This window comes from Panthera uncia, chromosome B4, assembly GCF_023721935.1.
Source record: "Panthera uncia isolate 11264 chromosome B4, Puncia_PCG_1.0, whole genome shotgun sequence".
In the NCBI taxonomy this organism is placed as follows: domain Eukaryota; kingdom Metazoa; phylum Chordata; class Mammalia; order Carnivora; family Felidae; genus Panthera; species Panthera uncia.
Window position 1 is genome coordinate 119,300,453 of NC_064809.1, and position 24,468 is coordinate 119,324,920.

Below are 24,468 nucleotides of genomic sequence, written 5' to 3' on the forward strand. Positions count from 1 at the left end.
TGTAGTTAGGTACCATTTTGTCACTTAAGGGAAATAAATCACAAACTGACCATTCTTACCTGATAGATTGGGGAATTTGTGACTCAGATTGTATCTAACGCATAGTATGTGTCCCTTAAATATTTTGTTCATGAGCAGATAAATTTCATGGTTATTTGTGGAGCCAAATAAAAAAAAAAATTTAAAGATGGTTGCATTTAATCAAACAACTGGTTATGAATGCGGTGCATTAATATTTTGCTCCCGTTTTTGTAGTATGGTCACTGCCTATGTCGTAGTGCGAAGTTTAGGAATGTAGGCCCATTGATACTCACATACTACTGGTAGGTGCTGTGGACTCAGTAATCCTGAAAGAAAATCAGATTAATTATGGCAGTAAATATTTGTCAAAAATGTTTTACAATTCAATTATGGTATTTAAGGAATTACAAGTTCTTGCCTAGTTTACACTTTCCTGGTGTATAAGAAGGGCATGATGATCTCTTTTCATTACCAACGTAGTTCATTCCCATGGTGTGCTAGAGCCAGCTGATATGTGCTCCTGGGAGCCAACTGTGTATATTTCTTCCCAGTTCAATGTTTAGTAACCTACATTTTGGTAGCTTGAACTTTGACTTGTTGGCAGTATTTACACCATGGAAATTGGCCTATGCTACAAATCAGACTCCCTCCGAGCAAGTTGTTAAACATTTACCAGCATACCAGTGTTCATTCTCTACCCCCACTGCCAATCCTTCTAAATTCTTCATTCCTTGCCTGCTTTAGAGCACAGGGGAGACAGGGAAGTCAAGGAGTCAGATATCTGGATTGTATTAAAAACAAAATTTAACTGAACAAAAATTTAAAGATCTTATTAACTTTATTCATGGATTCATGAATCAGGCAGCATCCAATCTAGCAGACAGAAAGAAGATCTGAGAGGGTGCCTTGGTGGCTCAGATAGTTGAGCTATCCGGCTGTTGATTGCAGCTCAGGTCTTGATCTCAGGGCCATGAGTTCAAGACCCGAGTTGGGCTCCATACTAGGTGTGAAACCTACCTTAAAAACAAACAAACAAACAAACAAACAAACAAAAAAAACAAACGGAACTCTGAGGAGTTGTACAAATAAAAGACTTTTATAGACAGAAGGGAGCAGGAACAAGGAAGTTATACTGGGCAAGAAGCCAACTGGTTATTGCAAGGTTACTTTCCTTACACAGGAAGACAGGGGTCTTATAAGGCAGATTATGCAACTTGCTGTTCAGATGATTCCTGAATGACTGGTTTAAGATTCCATTTCCAGGAGAGCTGAAACTGTAAATAAGTCTCAGTTTGGTGACTTGGGGCTTAGCATGAGCAACTCCATTTTGGGTCTATTGTTTTGTGTTTAATAATTGGAATATAGATTCCTCTCCTTAATAACTCTGTGACCTTGAACAAGTTCTGTAACCTCTCTAATACCAGTTTCTTCCTTAGTAAAGTGGGGTTGAAATAAGACTTACCTCACGGGTCACCTGGGTGGCTCAATTGGTTAAGCATCTGACTTCAGCTTACATCATGATCTCACAGTTTGTGAGTTCAAGCCCCACATTGGGCTCTGTGCTGACAGCATGGACCCTGCTTGGATCCTCTGTCTCCCTCTCTGTCCCTCCCCTGCTTACACAGTCTCTCTCAAAAATAAACATTTAAAAAATCATAAAATCTCACCTCAAGATTTGAGGATAAAAAGAAATGATATATAATAACCACCTAACAATGTTTGGTCCATAGTAAATGCTCAGTACGTGGTATTTATTAGGTTTGGGGTTTTTTTTTTTTTTATTATTATTATTGCCAGTACTGATAGTCATTCATTCATTCAACAAATACATATGGAATGGCTATTTACAAAGCACTTTTGATTTTGCCTGTATGGTTTTAAATGTACAAATGAATAAGAATAAAATACCACCTTGAAATTCTGACCTTTCAGATCACATGTCTGCTGTTATGTGGATTGCACATCTGGGCCCTTGACATATGTCTTGGTTTGCTGTCAGTGGACAGATAGTTCCAGAGTCTGGTCAACTTATCTCCTGTTAGGGCGCCTTCTTCCCACCAGCTACCTATCCTCATAAATATCTTCCTCACTCCTCCATTTCCTTGCCTTTCTTCACAAGTAAGCAGTCTTCCCGGCATGCGGCAGCTTACTCTCTCAGGTCTGTGATCGCAAGTACTCTTGCATAACTCACCTGGAAGCTGCCTCTTTAGATCCTGAGGACAAGGACGGAAGGCTTGATTTCTACATGAGATTTAATCTTTGGGCAAAAGTGCTGCCGGAGGGTATAAGCTGTCTCTGCCTTCTTGCCATTACAGGTTCGGTCCCCTTTTCTTACCCACGTTGTCGTGCTCAGAGGGACGTCCCACACATGGTGCAGTGTTCTCTGCCTCAGCATTCCTTTGGGGAGAAAAATGGTTATTTAAATGGCAACGTTAGATTCTAAACCCTCCAGATTCTTAAAAGGTGCAAGTGGCACTGAGATTGAAATCATTAGGAATAGAAGTATTTGTTGTAAGGGGGAGTATTAGCCTCTTTATACTCTCCAAATATTAAGTGTGCACAAAACTTAGATTCCTGCTGCCTTCTGCACACGTGGGCTTCTTGTGGGATTTCTCAAATAATTTGAAGTGTGCCTTTTCAACATGATCAGTTTTTCAACACTTACATTTCAGAGCTGTTTTAAAACACGGAAACACTTAAAACTGGTATGAATTATTTCATGCTGGGAACTCTTTTGCCATCAGTTTTAAACTGTTGCTTTATGGGAGCAGCTTGACAATGTAAAAATGTAAACTTTGGCATGAATGAATAGAAAACAGAACACATCAAACACTACTTTCCAGCTCATTATTTTTTTCCAGCTTATTTAATTGATTAATTGATTGCACCAGAAAAATGTCTTATAGAAACTATTTTTTATTGAAATACTTTATCACAATTAATATATTCTTGATGCCTATTGTTTCCATAAGGTTCTAATAGGTATCAATGACATTGCTCAGCTTTCCACCATTCTGTTTTCAGCAGTGTAAACTCTTGTGGATAAATCAAATTGTTAAAAAAATGTACATGATGTGTTTATGTATAGTTACAATCCAGATAGTAGATTTTTCAAACTTGATTTTAGACTTCTTTTTCCCAATAGTCACATTCAATTCTTATTGAAAATGAACACACATCAAGTTTATTGAGAAACATCACTACCATTGACTTTAAATATTTTCTAGCTTTTTTAAAAAAATATTTATTTATTTTTGAGAGAGAGGGGGTAGGGGCAGAGAGAGGATTCAAAGCTGGCTCTGTGCTGATAAGAGATAGCTCAATGCAGGGCTCAAACTCATGAACTGCAAGATCATGACCTGAGCTGAAGCTGCATGCTTAACCAACTGAGCCATGCAGGTGCCCCAGTATTTCCTAGCTTTTTATGATCGGAAAAAATTACTTAAAAAAAATTTTTTTTACCGTTTTTATTTATTATTGAGAGACAGAGAGAGACAGAGCATGAGCAGGGGAGAGGCAGAGAGAGGAAGAAACACAGAATCCGAAGCAGGCTCCAGGCTCGGAGCTGTCAGCACAGAGCCCGATGTGGGGCTCGAACTCACAAACCGTGAGATCATGACCTGAGCCGAAGTCGGACGCTTAACCGACTGAGCCACCCAGGCGCCCCATGATGGGAAAAAATTAAATGTAATCTCTCAAGGTAGAAAAATGAGTTTTAGATTTTTCAGAGCCAAAATGAGAATACTTTAGAGCAAAATTAGACCAAGTCTTTGGAATTCAAAGTGGCTGAACACCCAGGAGAAACACCCTATAAAACCTGCCAATTACATAGTCTGAACAGAATTCCTTTTTAATAATTCAGAAATTTCTCTTTGTCAGTGATACAGGAACAACACCTCCAGAAAGTGGTATTTTTGGATTTATGATAAACTTCTCTGCATTTCTTGGTAAGTATGCAATAATTATTATGAAAAATTCACAGTCTCAAGTGAAGTAAAATGTGTCATTTACAGTTTGTATATAATTTTTTGTTATTTTTTTAGCAGACTCAATTTTTTAGAACAATTTTAGATTCACAGCAAAACTGAGCAAAAGGTAGGGATTTCTCATATATGCCTTGCCTCCCACCCTGTGGCCTCCCCCACTATGACCATCCCTGAAAAGAGTTGTACGTTGGTTACAATTGATGAACCTACTTTGACACATCATTATCCCCCAACCGACTGAGCCACCCAGGTGCTCCAGAGATTATATGTTATTGTAACATTACTCTCCGTAACAATAAGTGGTATTTGATTAATTGGTAAGGTCTTTGGAAAAACATACCCTTTGTACCGTCCTCACACCATTCACAAGAACCAGTGGCAATGAAAGAACTAGCCATGAAAAGCAACACTGTAAGATAATTAAGTTATAGGAAAATCCTTTAAAACCTGAGGATGGAAATGCTTTAAGCTTACACAAAACCCAGAAGCTAAACAGGAAAGAATTGATAGATTTAGTAGATAAGAAATTAAAACTTCTAAAAAAAATTAAAACTTCTAACTGATGAAGGATACCAAACAAACCAACCAACCAACAAACAAAAACCAAAAACAAAATTAAAGACAGACCAGAAGAAAACTTGTAATATTTATAGCAGACAGTAGACTAATGTATACAATGTTTAAAAAGCAACTGCAGGGGCCCCTGGGTGGCTCAGTTGGCTGAGTGTCCGACTCTTGATTTTGGTTCAGGTCATGACCTCACAGTTCCTGGGATCAAGCCCCACGTCGGGATCTGCACTGACAGCATGGTGCTTGCTTGGGATTCTCTCTCTCTCTCTCTCTCTCTCTCTCTCTCAGTAAACATTTTTTAAAAAGCAACTACAAATTAAAAATGAAGGGGTGCCTGGGTGGCTCAGTCGGTTGAGTGTCCGACTTCGGTTCAGGTCCTGATCTTGTGGTCTGTGAGTTCGAGCCCTGCATCGGGCTCTGTGCTGACAGCTCAGAGCCTGGAGCCTGCTTCGGATTCTGTGTCTCCCTCTCTCTCTGCCCCTCCCCCGTTCATGCTCTGTCTCTCTCTCTCAGTCAAAAATAAATAAAACATTAAAAAATTAAAAAAAAAATGAATAGACGAACTCAAGAGAAAAATAAAAGAAGTTTAAATGCAATTTTTAGAAAAAGAAATGCAGACGACCGGTAGACATACTGAAAGTTGCTCAATCTCACTAATGATCAGAGGGATGCAGTTTAAACCAACAGGTTGCTGATTCTCATTCATCAGGTTAGTAGCAATTAAAAAAGCCATTAAAAGGACTTGTAAAATTGCTTTCAAACTCTGCTGTGAGAGTATAAACGCTGCCATACAGTCTTGGGGCAATTTGCAGATACTTCTTGGCATTTCAGTTGTGCACGGTTTTTGTTCCGGTAATATTGTTTCTAGGAATTCATCTTTCAGAAACACTGAAAGCATGCCAAATACTTGTGTACAAGGCTGTTCACTGAGCATTCCTTGTAACAGGAGAAACAGAGAGACAATGTAGAAGTCAAACGTAAGAGAATGATGAAATAAATATATACCGTGATGAGACCCCTAAAAATGTGGAAGTAGACTTACTTGTACTGACATGGTAAGATCTCCATGGTGACTTATCTCAAGTGAAAAAGAGTAAGTCACAGAACATGTGCACAGTAGCATTTATGTGAAAAAGATAACAGGCAAGTTTGTGTGTGATGATACACACAGTGGGGAGAGTGAGTTGGGGTGAGGAAGGACAGGGTGGGTGAGTGGGAGACTACGGCAGTTGGGAAACTGAAATACAGATTTTAAAAACACAATGCAAAACTTTCCCTGTGTTTTTCGTTCTAAAAGGTCAAATAATAAAAATTCACCAAAGTGCCCTTCTTTTTCAGGTGCAGCCACAATGTACACAAGATACAAAATAGTAGAGAAGCAAAATCAAACCAGCTATTTCAGCACGCCTGTTTTTAACCTGGTGTCGCTAGTTCTTGGATTGGTGGGATGTATCGGAATGGGCATTGTAGCCAATTTCCAGGTGTGTCCTGAAGTTTTTTTTCTGTTCTTGGGGATGATGGAATATGTGTGTGTCTGGAGTAGAGAAGCAGGAACACAAGGGGCATGCTTGTGCCAGGAGAGTTCTCAAATAGTTGATGAGTTTGTAAAAGTGGGGATAGTTTGCTTCTTAGAAACACATCTTTATCATTTGAAAGTCAGTCCTGCCTGGTGCTTGGGAGAGGGTGGGGTTCACGTTTGCACACCTATGAGAGAGCGTGTTTCACATGATGTTCCGGACTCTGCATTGCCTCATGTTACTAACATGATCTGTTGGGTGGGGAGAGCGACTTCAGTCACTGTAATAGTTTCATAAAGAGTGTGAAAGTATTTGTGTATATGAGTGTGTGCGTGTGTGTGTGTATTTACCAGTTCACAGAGCAGCTCCTGATCTCTTCCCTTTGCAGGTGAGGATATAGGTACATGAAGGTGAAATCATATGCTCAGGGTTACTCAGCTCATTCATTATGGAGCCAAAACATGGAGCAAATGAACTTATATGGTGACTTCTGTGAAGTCTGCTTGATAGATTCCTACTGTGTTGAGTATTTGAAAAAAACCCTACTTGCTTTATTCTAACTTGTAGATACCTGTTCATCCCAAGGTCTCTTTCAGGAAGGCATGTGAGCTATTTGTCCAAGGAGACAGTATTTAATATTTTTAAAAAATGTGTTGTATTTCAAAATCGTACTAGTTATAATAGTATCGTGTCCTAGGGTTATTGTAAAGGGTCCCATGAGATGTTGCAGAGTAACCAGCAGGCCGTATGTGGCAGCCCCCGGCCATCATTAGAGGCTAACACCGAGGTGGTTGGGTTCCCTCTGGCCCTGTTGTTTCTTTGTGGCGGCACAAAAGAAGTTACTCCAGGAAGACTTGCTTCTGCCCAGGAGGACTCCTTTAACTTTTTTCCCACCAGAAGTGGGCCGATCTTGTGTGATGCTGATATTCACAAAAAGGTGTCAACCTTGGCTGCCAGCCAGCTGCTAAAGTACACGTCCGTGCCCAGAAGCTGCAGTACAGGGCCGTTGCACCTGCTATGGGTCTGCGAGGGTAATAACCTCGGGCCTCCACCTGTACCATCTGCTTCCCATCCATTTGCTAATGCCCCCTCCTGCATGAAGTCAGACAGTTGTCAGAGAGTCCTCTGTCTCACCTGCACCACATGGCCTCATAAATCACTTTCTTTGCACTGCACATGGGGGATGCCATCTGTCGATCAGGGGACAGAATAAAGTGCTCCAGGAAAGTTGGTGCTGTGTTGTGAAGGGTGAGGTGGCAAACACCCTTCCTTATATTGCATAGTATCTCCAGGACACCCTGTGGGGCAGGGATGGTCTCCCAAGCCTCAGGGCTGACGAGTTTTCATTTTTGGACATTATAAATCCATTTTTGGACGTATTTGTTGTTTCCGTATTAACATTGAAAGGTAGGTAGAAAGGTGAGAGGCAGGTTTGTAGCCTCCCCAGAGCAAGTGTAGAGGGCTTCATTGAAGGAATTGTGTGAATACATTTGTTTCTGGCTCCATTTACTTTGCTACCCCTCTTGTCCCTTTATGGCAAAATAAGACAAGGGCTGCTATACATGATTGCAGGTGACATTGGTCACATGGTGGAGACTCTTGCTTTATATTTTATGCTTGTATGCGTTTGGTTTTTCGTGACAATTTTTTTTTAATTTTTTAAGTTTATTTATTTTGAGAGAGACAGAGACAGCGTGAGCAGGGAGGGCAGAGAGAGGGAGAGAGAATCCCAAGCAGGTTCTATGCCCCCACGGCATAGCCCCACATGGGACCCAAACTCACAAAACCATGAGATCATGACCTGAGCTGAAACCAAGAGTCAGACGCTTAACCACCTGAGCCACTCAGGTGCCCCTTTTCATGACGACATTTATTGAAAATTTTCTATATGATAGAATTTATGAAAACATCCAGTACTCCTATCATGCTAGTAATGACCTCAGAATACAGGTAGTAGCATTTTCCTCATTTGCCAGTGGAGAAATGGTGGCCCAGAGGGGTTAATACTTGCCCAGGATTGTCTGAGCACCGAAAGGCAGAAGTGCACTTTGAATTGAAGCAGTCTGTCTAGAGCCTATGGGAAAGAGTTAACTCCATTGCCAGAATGGGTAAATCTCTGAGAGTGAAAGCATGTACACAATTCACATCCCTAGTACCAGAAAGCATGATGGGAAGCAAAATTAAAATGGGGGGTGAAGGGAAGATTTGGAATGATATAATCGTTAGTAGATTGTTGGATATGAATTATTCGGTGGGGAATAGTAGGCACTAGATGATATCCTATCGCTTTATTCTCCAAATAACTCATGGTATAAGCACCACAGCCATCAAGTTTTAAACCAGAAAGGCAGACTTTAGAAAGAAAACTTAGATGTCAGATAATTGAACTTGTGGTTCTCTTTAGGGTTTCTATGAAGTGATTACATCTTCACAAAAACCAGAAATAGAATCTTAAGCTTTCCTGAGAGCAGAGTGTTTGCCTTGTCATTGTTCCCATAAATATATCTTTACAACTTCCTTGTTTTATATCCTGTAATTCATTTTCAGCATGCCAACCTGAGCTGTTCCTTCCAGAGGAATTGGAGGTGTGCGGGCAGGAGAGCACTGGCTATCTCTGGGGGATTTGCTTGCGTAGGAGTAAATTGTATTCATCACAAGTTCCCAGAGCTCTCTGTCCTGAGCTGGTAGGCAGAATAGCAACTTTTTGGTGTGTCCTCACCAATCTCTCTCAATGCTTTACTTTCCTTCCAGAAATTTCCTTTTTGGAAAAGTTGTTTTCCAAGGTTTAACCCTTTCAACTTTCTAGTTTTCTCTATTTTTACTATCTTTTATTGTTTTAAATGTTTATTTATTTATTGTAAATGTTAACTCATTTTTTGAGAGAGAGACAGAGTGTGAGTAAGGGACGGGCAGAGAGAGAGGGAGACTCAGAATCCAAAGAAGGCTCCAGACTCTGAGCTGTCAGCACAGAGCTTGACATGGGGCTCAAACTCACGAACTGTGAGATGATGACCTGAGCCGAAGTCAGACACTTAACCAACTGAGCCACCCGGGCGCACCTCTATTTTTTACTTTTTTAAATTAATAAGAGAGTTTCAAAAAAGAGGTCGAAAAAGGGTGCTGGGTTTTTATTTTAGCTTCTATCCACAATTCATGCCTCATCTGAGAATCATTTTGCTTCTAAAAGACCTTTGATGCGAGAGTGTGTACTCCACAGCGGAAAAAGCACATCCCACATACGACCCCTGCAGAGTCAAGGACCTTTTGACCCAGTAATGTCAGGGTTAATGTGGGGGTTTTTGAGGGCCCATGAAGTTTGCAGATTAAGATCCTAAAGGATCTGTTGAATTGGACAGGGTTTAAGAAGCGAATTCCCTGATAGTGTAATTGGAGGAAACAGAGTATTTAAGTTCAGGATGTTGATTTACTTAGCAAAAAAGAAAGTAGACAGTGGAAAGCATCAGGATTCTCAGATTATTCCTTAAAAGGACTCATTAGCAGTGGACATCTTGCCTTTTGTTTTCCCTTGTCCTAATGTGCCTAACATTCAAGGGGGGGAGGAGAGGATCTGTTTGTCTTCATTCTTTTATTATTATTATATTTTGGTTTAATATTGTTTTTTCCCCAGATTTACTGAGGTATCATTGACATATAACCTTGTATTAGTCTAAGGTGGATAACATAGTGATTTGATATATGTATATATTGCAAAATGATCACTATAAGTTCATCAACATACATTGCCTCACATAGTTACAATTTTTTTCTTGTGATGACAACTCTTAAGATTTACTCTCTTAGCAAAAAAAAAAAAAAAAAGATTTACTCTCTTAGCAACTTTCGAATATACAGTACAGCACTGTTAACTATGCTCACCATGCTGTACATGACATCCTCAGGCCCTATATCTGGAATTTTCTATGTTTTGACCCCCTTTTCTCCACCTCCACCCCCCCATCTCTGGCAACCATCAATCTGTTTTCTGTATCAAAGAGTTCAGCTTTTAACTTTTTTAAGATTCCACATATAAGTGAGATCACACAGTATTTGTCTTTCTCTGTCTGACTTATTTCACTTAGCATAATACCCTCAGTATCCACCCATGTTGTCATAAATGGCAATACTTCTTTCTTCTTTATGGCTTAATAGTAATTGGTGTGTGTGTATCACATTTTAATTATCCATTCATCCATTGAGGGACACTTAAGTTGTTTCTATGTTTCACCTATTGTAAATAGTGCTGCTATGAACATGAGCATGCAGTTATCTATTCAAGAGAGTGATTTCATTTTCTTTGAATTATTGTTATTTTTCATTGTAGTAAAATAATTGGCCATCTAAACCATTTTTAAGTGTACAGTTCAGTGATTTTTTTTTAATTCTTAAAGTACTTAAATGTCTACAAATTTTTTAAAGGGCATAGAATGTATTTTACTTTCTATATATAACTTTCCTAAATCTGTATGCCATGCTAGGTATCCTAGGAATACAAAATCCATACCTAATAAATGAGTAATTGATAGGCCATGTTGCAAAATGTCAGTGCAGCCATATTTTATTATAACATAAATCAAGTTGTGGATTTTCCCCTATATTCCAAGGTTTGATACCAGGAAATAAATTTCCCTAGCAAATAAATTTGAAAGTGGTTTTTCTTTTTTTTTTTTTCTTAAAAAAATTTTTTTTTAATGTTTGCTTTTGAGACAGAGCATGAGCAAGGGGAGGGATAGAAAGAGAGGGAGACACAGAATCTGAAGCAGGCTCCAGGCTCTGAGCTGTCAGCACAGAGCCCGATGTGGGGCTTGAACTCACAAACTGCGAGATCATGACCTGAGCGAAGTCAGACGCTTAACTGACTGAGCCACCCAGGCACCCCTGGTTTTTCTTTTTTTAATCTTCTTTTCCCATGTGGAGAATAAAGATTTGATATCAGTTTATTTTTGAACAGATGAAGAACACCGTGGTTCTGGGGAAGCCTGGGTGATCCAGGTCAAAGAAAAGTCTGGGAGGGACAGGGTGTGGACGGGGGGGGGGGGGGCAGCACGAGTCTGGGGCCCAAACCAGGCCCTCTGGGGCCCAAACCAGGCCCTCTTGGACAATACTTTCACTTCCCCCTTTGCAAAGCTCACATCTTCAAGTTCAACCAGAGACTCTGTTGTTCAACCCAATATCATAGTTATACCATAATTGTGCCTGTTGCACAATTAAAAGGAGCCTAAAGTGAGCTCCTTGAATGGTCTATCATGAGCATGTTGGGGATCAATACCAGACTCTTTGCCTAGATTGGATGTAAGGGTGCCTTCTGGTTGAATTGGCTGGTTAGAGGATGTAGGGGTAGGGCCTTGACTTGAACCTACCTTGGCATGGCAAGGGCAGTGTCTTTACTTAGATTTGCATGTGCATGTGGGGAGAGACAAAGAGACTATTGGGGAGCAGGGAGCTTGAAAACCCGAAGCCACCCTTGGTACCTTCACGGAACCAGTTACATGCTGTTAAATGAAATTCATCATATAATTTTCACTGCAAACCTGCAAGGCAGAAATTATTATGCCTATTTTACAGATACAGAGACTGAGGTTATAAAAATTTTTTTTTAACATTTTATGTATTTTTGAGACAGAGACAGAGCATGAACGGGGGAGGGGCAGAGAGAGAGGGAGACACAGTATCGGAAGCAGGCTCCAGGCTCTGAGCCATCAGCCCAGAGCCTGACACGGGGCTCGAACTCACGGACCGCGAGATCGTGACCTGAGCTGAAGTCGGCCGCTTAACCGACTGAGCCACCCAGGCGCCCCGAGACTGAGGTTATAAACTAAGGTCACAGAACCCAGTGGCAGAGTTGAAATTTTTTTATCCAGTTCTGCCAGACTCCAGAGCCCACCATATTCAACTCTCCCCCCCTCGAAGGTAGATATCACTTTGTCCCTGTCCAGCATGCCCACGTTTGCTGTGGAACAACTAAGGGCATTTACTGCAGGGTCTGGAAGGCTTTTCTCTTGGTAGTCTTCTGCAGGCAGTCGCACTTTCCAAGGAGTGGTGGGTGCATCTGTGGCTTTGAGTGGACCAGCGTGGGTGGGTGCGTGGGCCTACTGCACGCGGACTCACGTGGAGTAACACCTGTTTGTGACTCTCTCTCCAGGAGTTAGCTGTCCCCCTGGTCCATGACGGCGGTGCCCTCTTGGCTTTTGTCTGTGGTGTGGTCTACACACTCCTGCAGTCCGTCATCTCTTACAAATCGTGTCCCCAGTGGAACAGCCTCTCCACGTGCCACGTGCGGATGGCCATCTCTGCCGTTTCCTGTGCAGCTGTGGTCCCCAGTATCCTTTTGCACATTTGTCAGTGTCTTCGAAAGCTTAACCCTTCTCCCTCGCCCCCAAAAAGGTATGAAAAAAAAGGAAAAATTAACAGCCCCGTTTCCACATGCTTCAGAAGAACAGCTGGAGGAAAAGTGTAAATCATTAAGAAAATATTTCCACATTGTGTTGTTATTTCAAAAGAATCTTTGAGGGGAACGGTGTGCAGGGAGAATGGCAACATGTCCAAACACTTTAGTCTGTTTCCTTTCCTCCCAACAGGGAAAATTTCATAAGCCATGTGAAAATATTTATTTTTTCTTTGTAGTGCTTGGTCAAAGACACCAAATATTGATATTGTACTTAAAGTAATAGCCCTGTGAAGTCCCAAGGGGCTGTACTCTGCCCTCACCCTGCACATAGGTGATTCATTAGATGGTCTGACTTACTCATCCATGTTAAGAGGTTTTAGAAAGCTCTCTATCATTTATTTCTAAATCACTCGAAATACATTTAGCCTTCTCTTGTTATCACTGATGCCAGTTTCAAAATGAAATCTCATTCCATTTTCGTATTCCACAATGTGAAAAGAAAATCTGAATTTTTATGCTTATGCATTCTGATTTAGAGGGAATGAGAGCTTGATCTTTCTCTCTTTCTTTCTAGAGCTATTTAACAGAAAAAAAAAAAAAAGAAAGCTGTGTCTTTAAGAGGTGGAAAATTCCCCATCTTTTAAAATACTGTCTGTAGTCCTATCAGAGAAAACTGCAGAGGCATCAAAAAATGTTGATTCCTGTCAGATTGTAGAAAAATAGAAAACTATTTAATTAGTGGAAACTTTGTTAGTCTGGACTGAGTTGTATAAAGTGGGCAAGCTTGAGTAAAAATGCACCATGTGCTTCTAAATATTAAGTTCTGTGATTCTCCTTTAAAATCGAAGCTATACAAAATGTACAGTCTAAGTATGATTTTGGGTTTCGTTTTGTTTTTTTCATCTTAGGGAAGGAAATTTTTGATTACAAAATTTCTAAGTACAGAGGAAGCAAATCCTAGTGTTGAGAAATTTAAACAAAATACAGACCCTTGTTCCAGAGATGGTTCCTTCTCAATTCTTTGTTCTATTTATGGATTGAAGACACTCATGTTTGTCTTCAAATATAACTACTTTTAGCTTGTGTTAGTTGTAAAGTATATAGAAGTGTTTGTAGTGTTAAAACCAAAGTTCCTTCCTTGCTTCCAACTTTTGAGACACATCTCTAGATGGTAAAATTAGAGAGAATTTTAGCAGAATAAGGCTTTCAGCCATCAGAGTTTCACACACAAATAGTTCCCATTTTTAGGCAGCTCCAATGAGCCATGCCAAGGGACAGCTTTCCCACAGAAACAGATCATGTCCCTGTATTAAATTAACTTGAATGAATTCATCCATATGAAGAGTTCTTTTGTCTTAAACATTAGCAAGGTATTTATATTTCTTTACAAAGATTTCAAAGCATCTTTGAAATGCCCTTGTCTCTCCTTACTACAGTATTTCTGTGAAGCACCATCATTTGACTACTGAAGAAACTGAAACAGAGAGTGAGGCTGGTTGCTAGGATCTTGCTTCTAAGCCCTTCCTGTGAGACTATCCATCTTGCACCTGGCTTCTAAAGCTTTCAAAACCTTCACAAAATCACTAACAGCATAAAGCCCAGGTTCCTTTTCTTGAGACCCATAATTTGACACCTCATTTTACATTGTTTCTTCTGGACTTGCCTGCTTTCTGTTCTCAGCTTTCACCCATTCTCTTCTACCTGGATGGAGTATCTTCCTCCACCTTGTTTTCTAGAGCCTAGCTGTCCAGTATGGTAGCCACTAGCTACACGAGGCTACTGAGCGCTTGAAATGTGGCTGGTCCACATGGAAATGTGCAGTAAGTGTAAAAACCACACTGATTTCAAAGATTTAAGAAGAAAGAAAAGGAGAATATAAAATACATCACATTACTTCTTTATATTATTGCATGTTGAAATGATACCATTTTTGATATATTGAGTTAGATAAGATATATTATTAAAATTAATTTCATTTGGTTTTATTTATGTATTAAGATTTATTTTTATTTATTTTTTAATTTTTTTATTTTGGAGAGAGTGCATCCTCAAGTGGGGGAGGGGCAGGGGGAGAGAATAGGAGAATTTTTTTTTTTTAACTTCATTTTTTATTTTTTAAAATTTACATCCAAATTAGTTAGCATATAGTGAAGCAATGATTTCAGGAGTAGATTCCTTAATTCCCCTTACCCATTTAGCCCATCCTCCCCTCCCACAACCCCTCCAGTAACCCTCTTTTTGTTCCCCATATTTAAGAGTCTCTTCTGTTTTGTTCCCCTCCCTGTTTTTATATTATTTTTGTTTCCCTTCCCTTATGTTCATCTGTTTTGTCTCTTAAAGTCCTCATATGAGTGAAGTCATATGATTTTTGTCTTTCTCTGACTAATTTCACTTAGCATAATACCCTCCAGTTCCATCCACGTAGTTGCAAATGGCAAAATTTCATTCTTTTTGATTGCCGAGTAATACTCCATTGTGTGTGTATGTATGTGTATATATATATATATATATATATATATATATACCACATTTTCTTTATACCACATTTTCTTTATCCGAGAATGGGAGAATCTTAAGCAGGTTCCACACTCAGCACGGTATCCAACGTGGGGTTCAATCCCATGATCCTGGGATTATGACCTGAGCCAAAATCAAGAGTCAGATGTTCAACCTACAGCCACCCAGACGCCCCTAAGATTTTATTTTTAAGTAATCTCTACACCCAACAGGGGGCTTGATCTCACAACCCCGAGATCAAGAGTCACATGCTCTACTGACTGAGCCAGCCAGACACCCCCTCATTTGGTTCTTTTTAGGTTTTTTGTTGTTGTTGTTGTTTGTTTGTTTGTTTTTTACTGTGGCTACTATAGTAGAATATTTTAAATTACGCATGTGGCTGGCATTAATTTCTGGGGTGACGCTGCTCTAGAGAGCTCCTCAAGCCTCAACTCAGATTAGGCTCAACTCAGTGAAGCCTTTCCTGACCCCTCACACCCCATTCCACTCTGAACTCATCGTTTTCCCTCCTAGTCATCACTGTGCCCTGTTCTTTTCTGTCTTAATGCAGCACATTCCCTGGGCTTCGTCCGACAAGGCTGTGATGTTTCCAAGAGCTGACACCAAGTTTGTTTTTCCAGAGTTTTCTCTGTCTCCCCCTTCCTCCCCACCAGCATGGTACCTGATGCACAGAAGATAGGACTCAAGAACAAAGAATTAAGAGATTTTTAAACTATTAGAAACAGATATGGTAATGACATGATCAGAGAATCTTCTATGCTTTCTACTCCTTTTACTTTGAGAAACCGAGAAGTGTTAAGAATTGCAAAATATTGGGGGGTGGGGAGGGCAGGGAGAGGAGATGCTGACTCTGTATTCAGAGGAAGTTCTAAACTTGGCATTGACTCTAAGCTTTGAATTCGTCTGTTTGCAAAAGCATTTTAAGAGCATCTCATCTCTAGCCTTCCCTTTTGCCTTCTAAGCTCCATCAGAATGGCTGTCCCCGCCTTTGTGCAGACAGTCAACGGAGGCTCTGGCCTCAGTCCTGGGCACTGTTTGACTGGCCTCTCAGGGTATCTCCTAAGGTCAGAGGTAGGGCATTATCTCTTTGATTTGTACACCCTTTGGGCCAGGAAGGAAGGGCTCTGCTTATACCCGATTACTTGATGGGAAAAGTCTGTTTTTTAAAGACAGGAGTTTGAATCTTTACCTTGTTTTTGTAGATGAACCTTGGTAGTTTGTGGTGCTTTTGTACCTTGAAATGTTAATCTTCCCTTAAAGCTGTTGTCTTGAAAATAGTATTTTAGGGAAAGAGTATTTTTATTCAATACTTTTATTTAGGGAAAGTAGTATTTTAGGGGAAGAGTATTCAAAAAGAACCCATCTGGATGGCTGTGTCAGTCATTTTGACAAAATTTAAAAAGCAGAGTGGGGCATAATGTAGCCACAAATTAAATTTTACTATACGTAACTGAAAAGGTATTGCTAAGGAATGACTGTATTTCCATCACAGTCTAATTTAAGGGTTGAGATTATAAGAAGCTGATATAACTGGTTTGATTACAGAAATGTTGGTATTAATATTTTGACCCTGTGTGATGATTATTAGCAGAATAGTCTTAACATTCAAAGACCTGGTTTTTTTCTGGACTTTCCTTAACAATCTCCTTTTTTTAGTGATCGCCTGTGCTTCACTAATTTCTATAACCAAACTGGAATGGAATCCAAAAGAAAAGGTAAAATTTAACTCAGTATGATTGTTGAACGTGGTTCCTGGGATTATTTTCAAAATTTTGAATTCCTAATTGAATTTCCTAATCAAAAGAGGTAGGGCAGGGGGTCAGTATGAATTAAGGTGTATGGAGGGCAGAAGAAGCAGAGAATGTTAAGCAGAGAGGATGAGATCAGCTCCAGCATGGAGAGTAGTTTGTTTCAGGATGGAGTGGAAAATAAATGTGGTCAGGGCTATATTTGCAAGGAGGGGAGTTAACGCAAAGTTTTTGAATAGGCAAGTACGTGGAAAGATTAGCAGGGAGGTATTAGTCAGAAGCAACCCTGGGATGAATGGATGAGGAGAGAGCCCGGAGTTAAGGTGGCAGGAAGAAGGCAGTTCTCTAGCTTTCAAATCAAGATTTGCCTAGGGGACTCAGCAGCACTCATTGTCAGGGAAATGAAAATCAAAACCACAATGAGATATCACCTCGTTCTGACACCTGTCAGAATGGCTAAAATAAAAAAACACACGAAACAAATGTTAAGGAGGATGTGAAAAGAAAGGGACCCTCATGCACTGTTGGTGGGAATGCAAACTGGTGCAGCCACTGTGGAAAGCACGATGAAGGTTCCTCAAAAAGTTAAAAATAGAAGTACCATATGATCCAGTAATCATGCTACTGGGTATTTACCCAAAAAATACAAAAATTCTAATTCAAAAGGATAGATGCACCCCTATGTTTACTACATTATTTACAATAGCTAAATTATGGAAGTGGTCCAAATACCCATTGGTAAATAAATGGATAAAGAAGATGTGGAATATATACACAATGAAATATTACTCAGCCATGAAAAGAATGAAATCTTGCTATTTACAACAACATGGATGGAGCCAGAGAGTATATACTAAGTGAAGTAAGTCAGAGAAAGACAAATACCATATGACTTCCCTCATATGTGGCATTTAAAAAACAAATGAGCAAAGGGAAAAAAGAGAGAGACAAACCAAGAAACAGACTTTTAACTATAGAGGATAAACAGATGATTAGCAGAGGGGAGGTGGGTAGAGGAATGGATGAAATAGGTGAAGGGGATTAAGAGTACACTAATCATGATGAGGACTGAATAATATATGGAAATGTTGAATCATTACATTGTACACCTGAGATTAATATAACACTATATATTAACCATACAGAAATGAAAATTTAAAACTTTTAAAAATGGAATGAAAAGAGGGGCATCTGGGTGGCTCACTTAATTGGTTAAGCATCTGACTCTTGATTTCAGCTGACAGTTGTGAGACCAAGCCCCACGTAGGGCTCTATGCTGACAGCTCTGGAGTCTGCTTGGGATTCTCTTTTCCTCTCTCTCCGCCCCTCTCCTGCTCATGTGCGTGCGCGCGCACACACACACACACACACACACTCTCTCTCTCTCTCTCCCTCTCTCTCTCTCAAAATAAATAAATAAAGTAAAAAAAAAAGGAAATAAAAAAATTAGCCTAGGGTGGAAGTAATATGGGGAAATATTTAATGGGTAGTGGCACGTGACAAATGAGAATAGAAGGACATGAATCAAAGAAGACTTCCAAGTGTTATCTTGGGGAAAGCAAAGAATCTGTCCCCATAAACAGAGAGAAATAGGGTCCTGAACAGGAATAAATGATTCCATGGCCGGGGGCAGGCGGGGACTGGGTGGTTTGGTTTTAGAATTGTTGAATCTGAGGCTGTAGTGAAACATTAAAGAGAAATGTCCAGTTATTGTGAGGGAATAGACTGGGGGGGGGTGGGCAACTGGGAACCATCAGGGAACAGGGTAGAGGGACTGGTAATTTCCAGCCCAAATGTCAGAACACCTGGAATTGAAGGTTTGGAGTTGAGATGGACTCATGCCATTGGCTACTCATAGTGGTGGCTCATCTAGATGCCACATAGGGAACGAATGATGCCCAGGAGAGGAGAGTTAGTGGGAGAATGGCAGTTTGTTTTTCAAGGACCAGGGGAGTTACCAATGTTTTTCAAAAGACAGTTTCAGTAAAATGTTGGTATCAGAAGCCAATTGCAGGAGGTTAAAGAAATGGTGAGAGGGATGGTTCATTCATTCATCAGTCTAGTGTTTGGAGGTGTGAGGAAAGGGAGAAATAAGATGGTGGCTAGAGGGCCAGTGGGATCAGTGGATTTTCCACAACAGAGGACTGGGTCATGTGAGGAAGCCTGCAAGAGACAACAGAGAGACTGAAGATGGGGAGGAAAAGAATGATCCAGACACAAGTTTTAAGAAAGTCCCTTCTGAAAGCCAGACCTCACAGCCAAGCAGCTTCAGGTGTATTTTTACCATTCAGCCACTGGGGGGAGGCATTTCACCACAAATCAAACAAACCAGCTGCTGGGAAGGATTCATCAGAGTATATATATCCCCCAGGCAGTTGAAAATTGTTTTTTATTTCGACTTCTATCTTAAAAATATGAAAAGTACCACATTTTTGTTCACTCCATAAATTACCATGCTATGCTTGTGTTGCTTTCTGTTCCCAATATCAAGGAATGCACACAAAACCCTTTGCATTAATTCACTGAATGGGATAATCACTTAGGTACTTCCCTAGACTTCTGTGGAGAGCTTGGGAACTTTATAGCACATTCCTGTGCATTGACTTACTTGGTAGGGAGTGTAAGAATTATAAAATCATTGTCTCATTTTATTTTATTATTTTTTAAAAATTTCTTTTTAATGCTTACTGCTTACTTATTTTTGAGAGACAGATGGAGCCTGAGTGGGGGAGGGGCAGAAAGAGAGGGAGACAGAATCTGAAGCAGGCTCCAGGCTCTGAGCTGTCAGCACAGAGCCCAATGTGGGGCTCGAATTTGTGGGCTTCAGTATTATGACCTGAGCTGAAATTGGATGCTTAACCAACTGAGCCACCCAGGCACCCTTATAATATCATTGTCTCATTAAAAAAAAAAAAAGTTTATTTATTTTGAGAGTTGGTGGCGGGGGACAGAGGAGGGTCAGAGAGAGCAAGAGAGAGAGAATCCCAAGCAGGCTCTGAAGCACTGTCAGCACAGAGCCCGACATGGAGCTAGAACTCCCGAATCGTGAGATCATGACCTGAGCCGAAGTCAGACGCTTGACGGACTGAGCCACCCAGGTGCCCCTAAAAATGCTTTTAAAGTAATTTACTGCATTTAAAAATCAGGAGAGATCACATACACAAACACACAAACACAGGCTTTCTTCTGAATCTCTCAAAGCAACACTGGAGTCACAGTTTCCTATTTGAGGAAAACGGAATTGAGCCGATGAGGAGTGGGCTCTCAGTCTTCCCTCTCTTTTTGCAATCATCAGTTCCATTTATTTTTATTAATTCTCTGGCCCACATAGGAGAAACCCCCAATTAAAGCCTTCCATTCTTTCATCCCTGCCCCCAATAAGATAGTTAACGTGTAGATGTCTCATTAGCCTGCACTTTGTGGCTGTGTTTACCTTACAGTGTTAAGCAGAATTAGGTTCTAAACGGACATTTTGTATAGTAACAGGAAATATAACACCAAGTGGTGACAGCCAGTCTCCTCCAGGTGCGAGAGCTCATTCTGTTTTAACAAGGGCCCAAAGGCTGACTAGATAGATGTTTTTAGGCATGCCTTTGAACTTTGGGATTCCTTAGCAGTGGGAGAGCAAGTCATGCCTTGAATGGAAAGTTCTTTCTTCCCTTGAGTCCAAATGTGTTTCTCAGCCATTTTGTGGCCCTTATTCTGCCTTTTGAATTGTACAGACTAGGTCATAAAACCAGAGTGTACGAGAGCCCCAAGAACTTTTGGGATAATTGCATTCACATTCTCATTGGGCAGGTGCCCTCACTGGGCAGGTGTTCATCTCCCTGGCCTTTCACTGCCTTTTCTCAAGGGGTTGATTTATGCTCATCAGACAAGGTTTTCATTTGGTCTGACCAGCGTTGTATTTCAATACATACAGTATGGTGAAGGTATTTAGGCTAAATTCTGTTTCTTTATTGTTGCTATTAGGATTATATATATCACGTAGTGAGTGCAATCTGTGAATGGACAGTGGCCTTTGGTTTTATTTTCTACTTCCTAACATTCATCCACGATTTCCAGGTAGGTATTTACCAGTTCAAATGTTATAAATTGCTGACAATTAGGATTAGGAGAAATCCATAGAACATTTCTTACACTAAAAAAATAAAAATTTAAAAATTTTAAAAAATTAAGAAAGCACTATCTGTCTTTTTACCCTTACGTGTTTGAAAAACATGTAAATATTAAGGGAAGCATCTTTAACAGCTCTCCCAACAATGAAATTCTCATATGTCCTCTGCCACTAGATGCCTATAGTCAGATATCCTGGTTATTAGCTTTTTGAAGGCCTCATTTACTAGTTCCGAATAATAGGAAATATGTCCATTTAATAAACAAAAATTTGTTGTGGAAAATGTTCCCAAGGTAGAGAGAAGGTAGGACCTTATCAGGTTTGACAACAGGGAAGATCTTACATTTTGAAACAAGTGAATTCTTAGCTGAAAGGATATAGAAGAAAGCCAAGAAAACTCTTTAAGACCCAACTCGAACTCTGCAGAAACCATAGTGAGGTCATCTCCGAAGGGGTGGGGCAAAGCTGTTGGGAGTCCATAGCTGGCACCAATGTACCTCCTTTGAAGCCCTTTTCTTCTGTCTTTAATAGAGTGTCACCCTAAGGATATCCACGGAAATCAATGATGATATTTGAAGAAAGAAGAATTATATGTCACTCAGTGAAAGTCGCAGGCAATTTCTGGAAGTGGTACAGAGGAGGGTCTTAATGCTGCCCTGTGTGGAACGCATCTGCAGTACGTCCGGGACTTGAATTTCGTTAAGAATTCCCGATAGTTGTACTATTTCCAAAGGTATGTTTTCATAGTGAGTGTAGAGCATTTGTGACATCGTAGCAATGTTTTTATAATTTTCTAAGTAGACACTTTTTTGTATTAACAAATTCATTACAGAGAAGATAAGTTGTTACAGAAAATGGACAGCTCTTGTTTTTGCACAGATTCTGTTTTGTTTTCTTTGTGTGTGATTGGTGCAAATACACTAAATAAGGAATTCACTAAGAAGTAAAATCAGGGCATATTCATTTAAAATTTTTATTTTTAGAGCATGAACTGTCTAATTTTATATCACGAGAACACTTAACAAAATTTGATTTATAATGATCGTAATGATTTAGTTAACAAATTAACACTATCAAGGATACTCTGATTTTTATGTGAACTAAGCAAAATGCTTCTGCTGAAAGGCCTTACTATCTCTATGCACATTAACTCTAAGTGAACACAGAAGACCTCAGGTTTTAAATTCCGTCCCCCATGGGCCTCCCTGCCCACAGAGCCACAGTGTTTACCCTTGCTGCTGACTGGCATGCCATAGTGGGCCTAATTCCAGGTGGGATGAATTCAGCAAGGCAGATTAGAAAAACCTTAGAACAACCAGAAAATGGAAACAAGCACCTGACAAGAAAGCCTCGTTGGATTCTGGATCGTTGTCCTTGCTGGATGAGCAAGGATGGAAAGTATCTCAGGGACCGTTTGTGGAAGAGATGGATTGTGGGAAGACCTTTGGTTAATACGAACCCTCCACAAAAGCCAAGCTATGAAAAGCATCAAAAAGGCCATTTGTAAAACCACCCTTTGTTGTAACTGGCATAAATTGATATATAGTCTGACTCAGAAGCTGAAAGTCACCTCTCGAATTTATTTCATGGCAGTAAACCTGTGGAAGAGAATGTAGGTCTGAGAGAGGAGACGGGAGAAGGTAGAGGGTGCAGTTTATTTGATCCTTCTTTTTATGCCTGTAGCTGGATGTTTGCATACCTCACGAACTGTGAACCTGGTCCTTTGTTAAGACCGACACGACCTACACACTCCACCTTCTCACCCAGATCACAAATGACAAATGAAAAGCAAATCATTCCAGAACAAGAAGCGGGCCTTGACATGTTAAGGCTTAGGTTTGAAAACTGAAGAGAAGGCCTTCCTTCAAAGACCCTCCAGACCACAAACCTCCATCAGGCCAAGTGGGTCCAGACCTTGAGTTCATTTGCCAGGGCCAGAACTTGGACAGCCTGGGAGGGAATCCGGGAGCGGTGAACACATCATGGCTCTTCAATAAATACCGAGTGAATGAAGCAGTCGGCCACCTCAGCAACAACAAACTGTGTTGCCTGTATTCAGCAGTGAGAACCTGATAACCATGTCTGAGTCTGTTACAACTTGTCGTGATGCTGTGGGTCCCCATAGTAACACTGGAACTGAAAGACTGACTGAAGCTCTGGCAAGCATTCATTATCTTGAAGATACATTCCTGTGCCGTGAAACCTGTAGGAGAATGAGTCCTCAGGTGGGACTCACTTTGAACAGACTTTTCTTATCTGCACTTCTCATGATGCATTATTATTCTTCATGTCCGTATCTCTCCGTGAGATAGATTGGCAGAGTATGTGCCTTGATCTTTATCTTTGTAAATCAGGCGTTTACCAGGGTGCCTCCTGGTACACAGCAGGTGCTCAGTAAATACTCATGAATGCATGAATGAATGAATGAGTGAACAAGTGAAGGAATGACTAGGGGTATTTGTAGTGCTGCATAGTGAGATTTACACTGGTTTACTAGTTAAGTGATAAACAAATGGTCTGTATCACTCAGTAATGTTGACTGTTTTGCTTTGTGTACTGTAAACATTTCAGTTGTTTGGGCTTCACGACCCTATGCCAACTCTCTTCAACCTGGACAGTTACCACCAAAATTGTTACATGGGATAGACAAAACGGTACACCTGGCTTGCCAAACTGAGAACGCCAAAAATCACTCCAGACAATCACATTCTGCTGGTTCCCTGAAACCCCTAAAGCTGGTCTCATCCACATTTATGGTATTATTTCTAATTTCCATGACTTTGCATTTCCTTGGCCCTCTTGGCTGAAAGAGTAGAATAAAATGAAATATTTCTTTATTTTAGTAATTTGTGTTTCTGTTCAGTTATAACATGTTGACTAGGTACTACCATGAAGTGTGTGTATCCAGGGAACAATTCTAGCTCCACTTGGACTCTATAGAGGTAGAATTTAAACTCTATGTTTTCTTAATTCTTACAGCTTTGCATGTGGGCACAGTGGTTCATCTTTGTAGAGACTCAAACAGTATCAGAAGTTCTTATCAGTCTGGACTCTTAGAGTTGATGGTGCCAGAAATCCAACTCAAATTTGTTGAGGAAGAAAGGGGCATCTGTTGACTCAAGTGACTGAGAAGTCCATGGGTACAGCTGGCTTTAGGGATGGCTGGTCTGAAAGTGGCACCAGAACTCCATTTCTTCTCTCCCTCTTGCAGCTCTGCTTTTTCTCTCTATTGACATCATTCTCAGGCAGGTTTTCCTCTGGTGGAAGTGAGATGGCTTCTAGAAGCTCCAGGCCTACAACCTGTCCAGCAGAAAGAGAAGACTTCTCAATAGTTCCATCAAAAGCCTGGGAGTTAAAGCTCATTATCTCTGACTGGCTGGCTTGGGTCACATGCCCATGCCCAGCTCAGGGAAGTATGATGCTCTGATTAGTCAGCCTTGAGTCACCTGTCCACCTCCGGACAGGTCAACTCTGTCTGAGATGCTGGGCTGATGGTGGGTGAAAGTTGTTTTTCAGAAGAAAGGAACGGGAAATGGATCTGGGACAGACACAAAGCAGTAGATTCCGTCATGGAATTAAAGCTTTCCCCCAAACCCCCACACCAGAT

At 40.5% G+C, this 24,468-nt stretch overlaps 1 protein-coding gene across 1 annotated transcript; it reads left to right on the forward strand.

The window, feature by feature from the left end:
• Positions 1–2,389: 2,389 nt before the first annotated feature.
• Positions 2,390–23,703, forward strand: DRAM1 (DNA damage regulated autophagy modulator 1). Its single transcript, XM_049626716.1, has 8 exons — positions 2,390–2,452; positions 3,854–3,968; positions 5,916–6,058; positions 12,234–12,411; positions 16,653–16,711; positions 20,717–20,809; positions 21,393–21,594; positions 23,433–23,703. The coding sequence occupies exons 1-7, from the start codon at positions 2,390–2,392 to the stop codon at positions 21,435–21,437; spliced, it is 696 nt and encodes a 231-aa protein (XP_049482673.1). The 3' UTR covers positions 21,438–21,594; positions 23,433–23,703.
• The last annotated feature ends 765 nt before the right edge of the window (positions 23,704–24,468 follow it).

Coding starts and splice junctions, on each gene's coding strand:
- DRAM1 (XM_049626716.1), top strand. CDS start 2,390: ATGGTGCAGTGTTCTCTGCCTCAGCATTCCTTTGGGGAGAAAAATGGT. Junction 2,453..3,853: donor ATGGTTATTTAAATGGCAAC/GTTAGATTCTAA, acceptor CCAATTACATAG/TCTGAACAGAATTCCTTTTT. Junction 3,969..5,915: donor AAACTTCTCTGCATTTCTTG/GTAAGTATGCAA, acceptor CTTCTTTTTCAG/GTGCAGCCACAATGTACACA.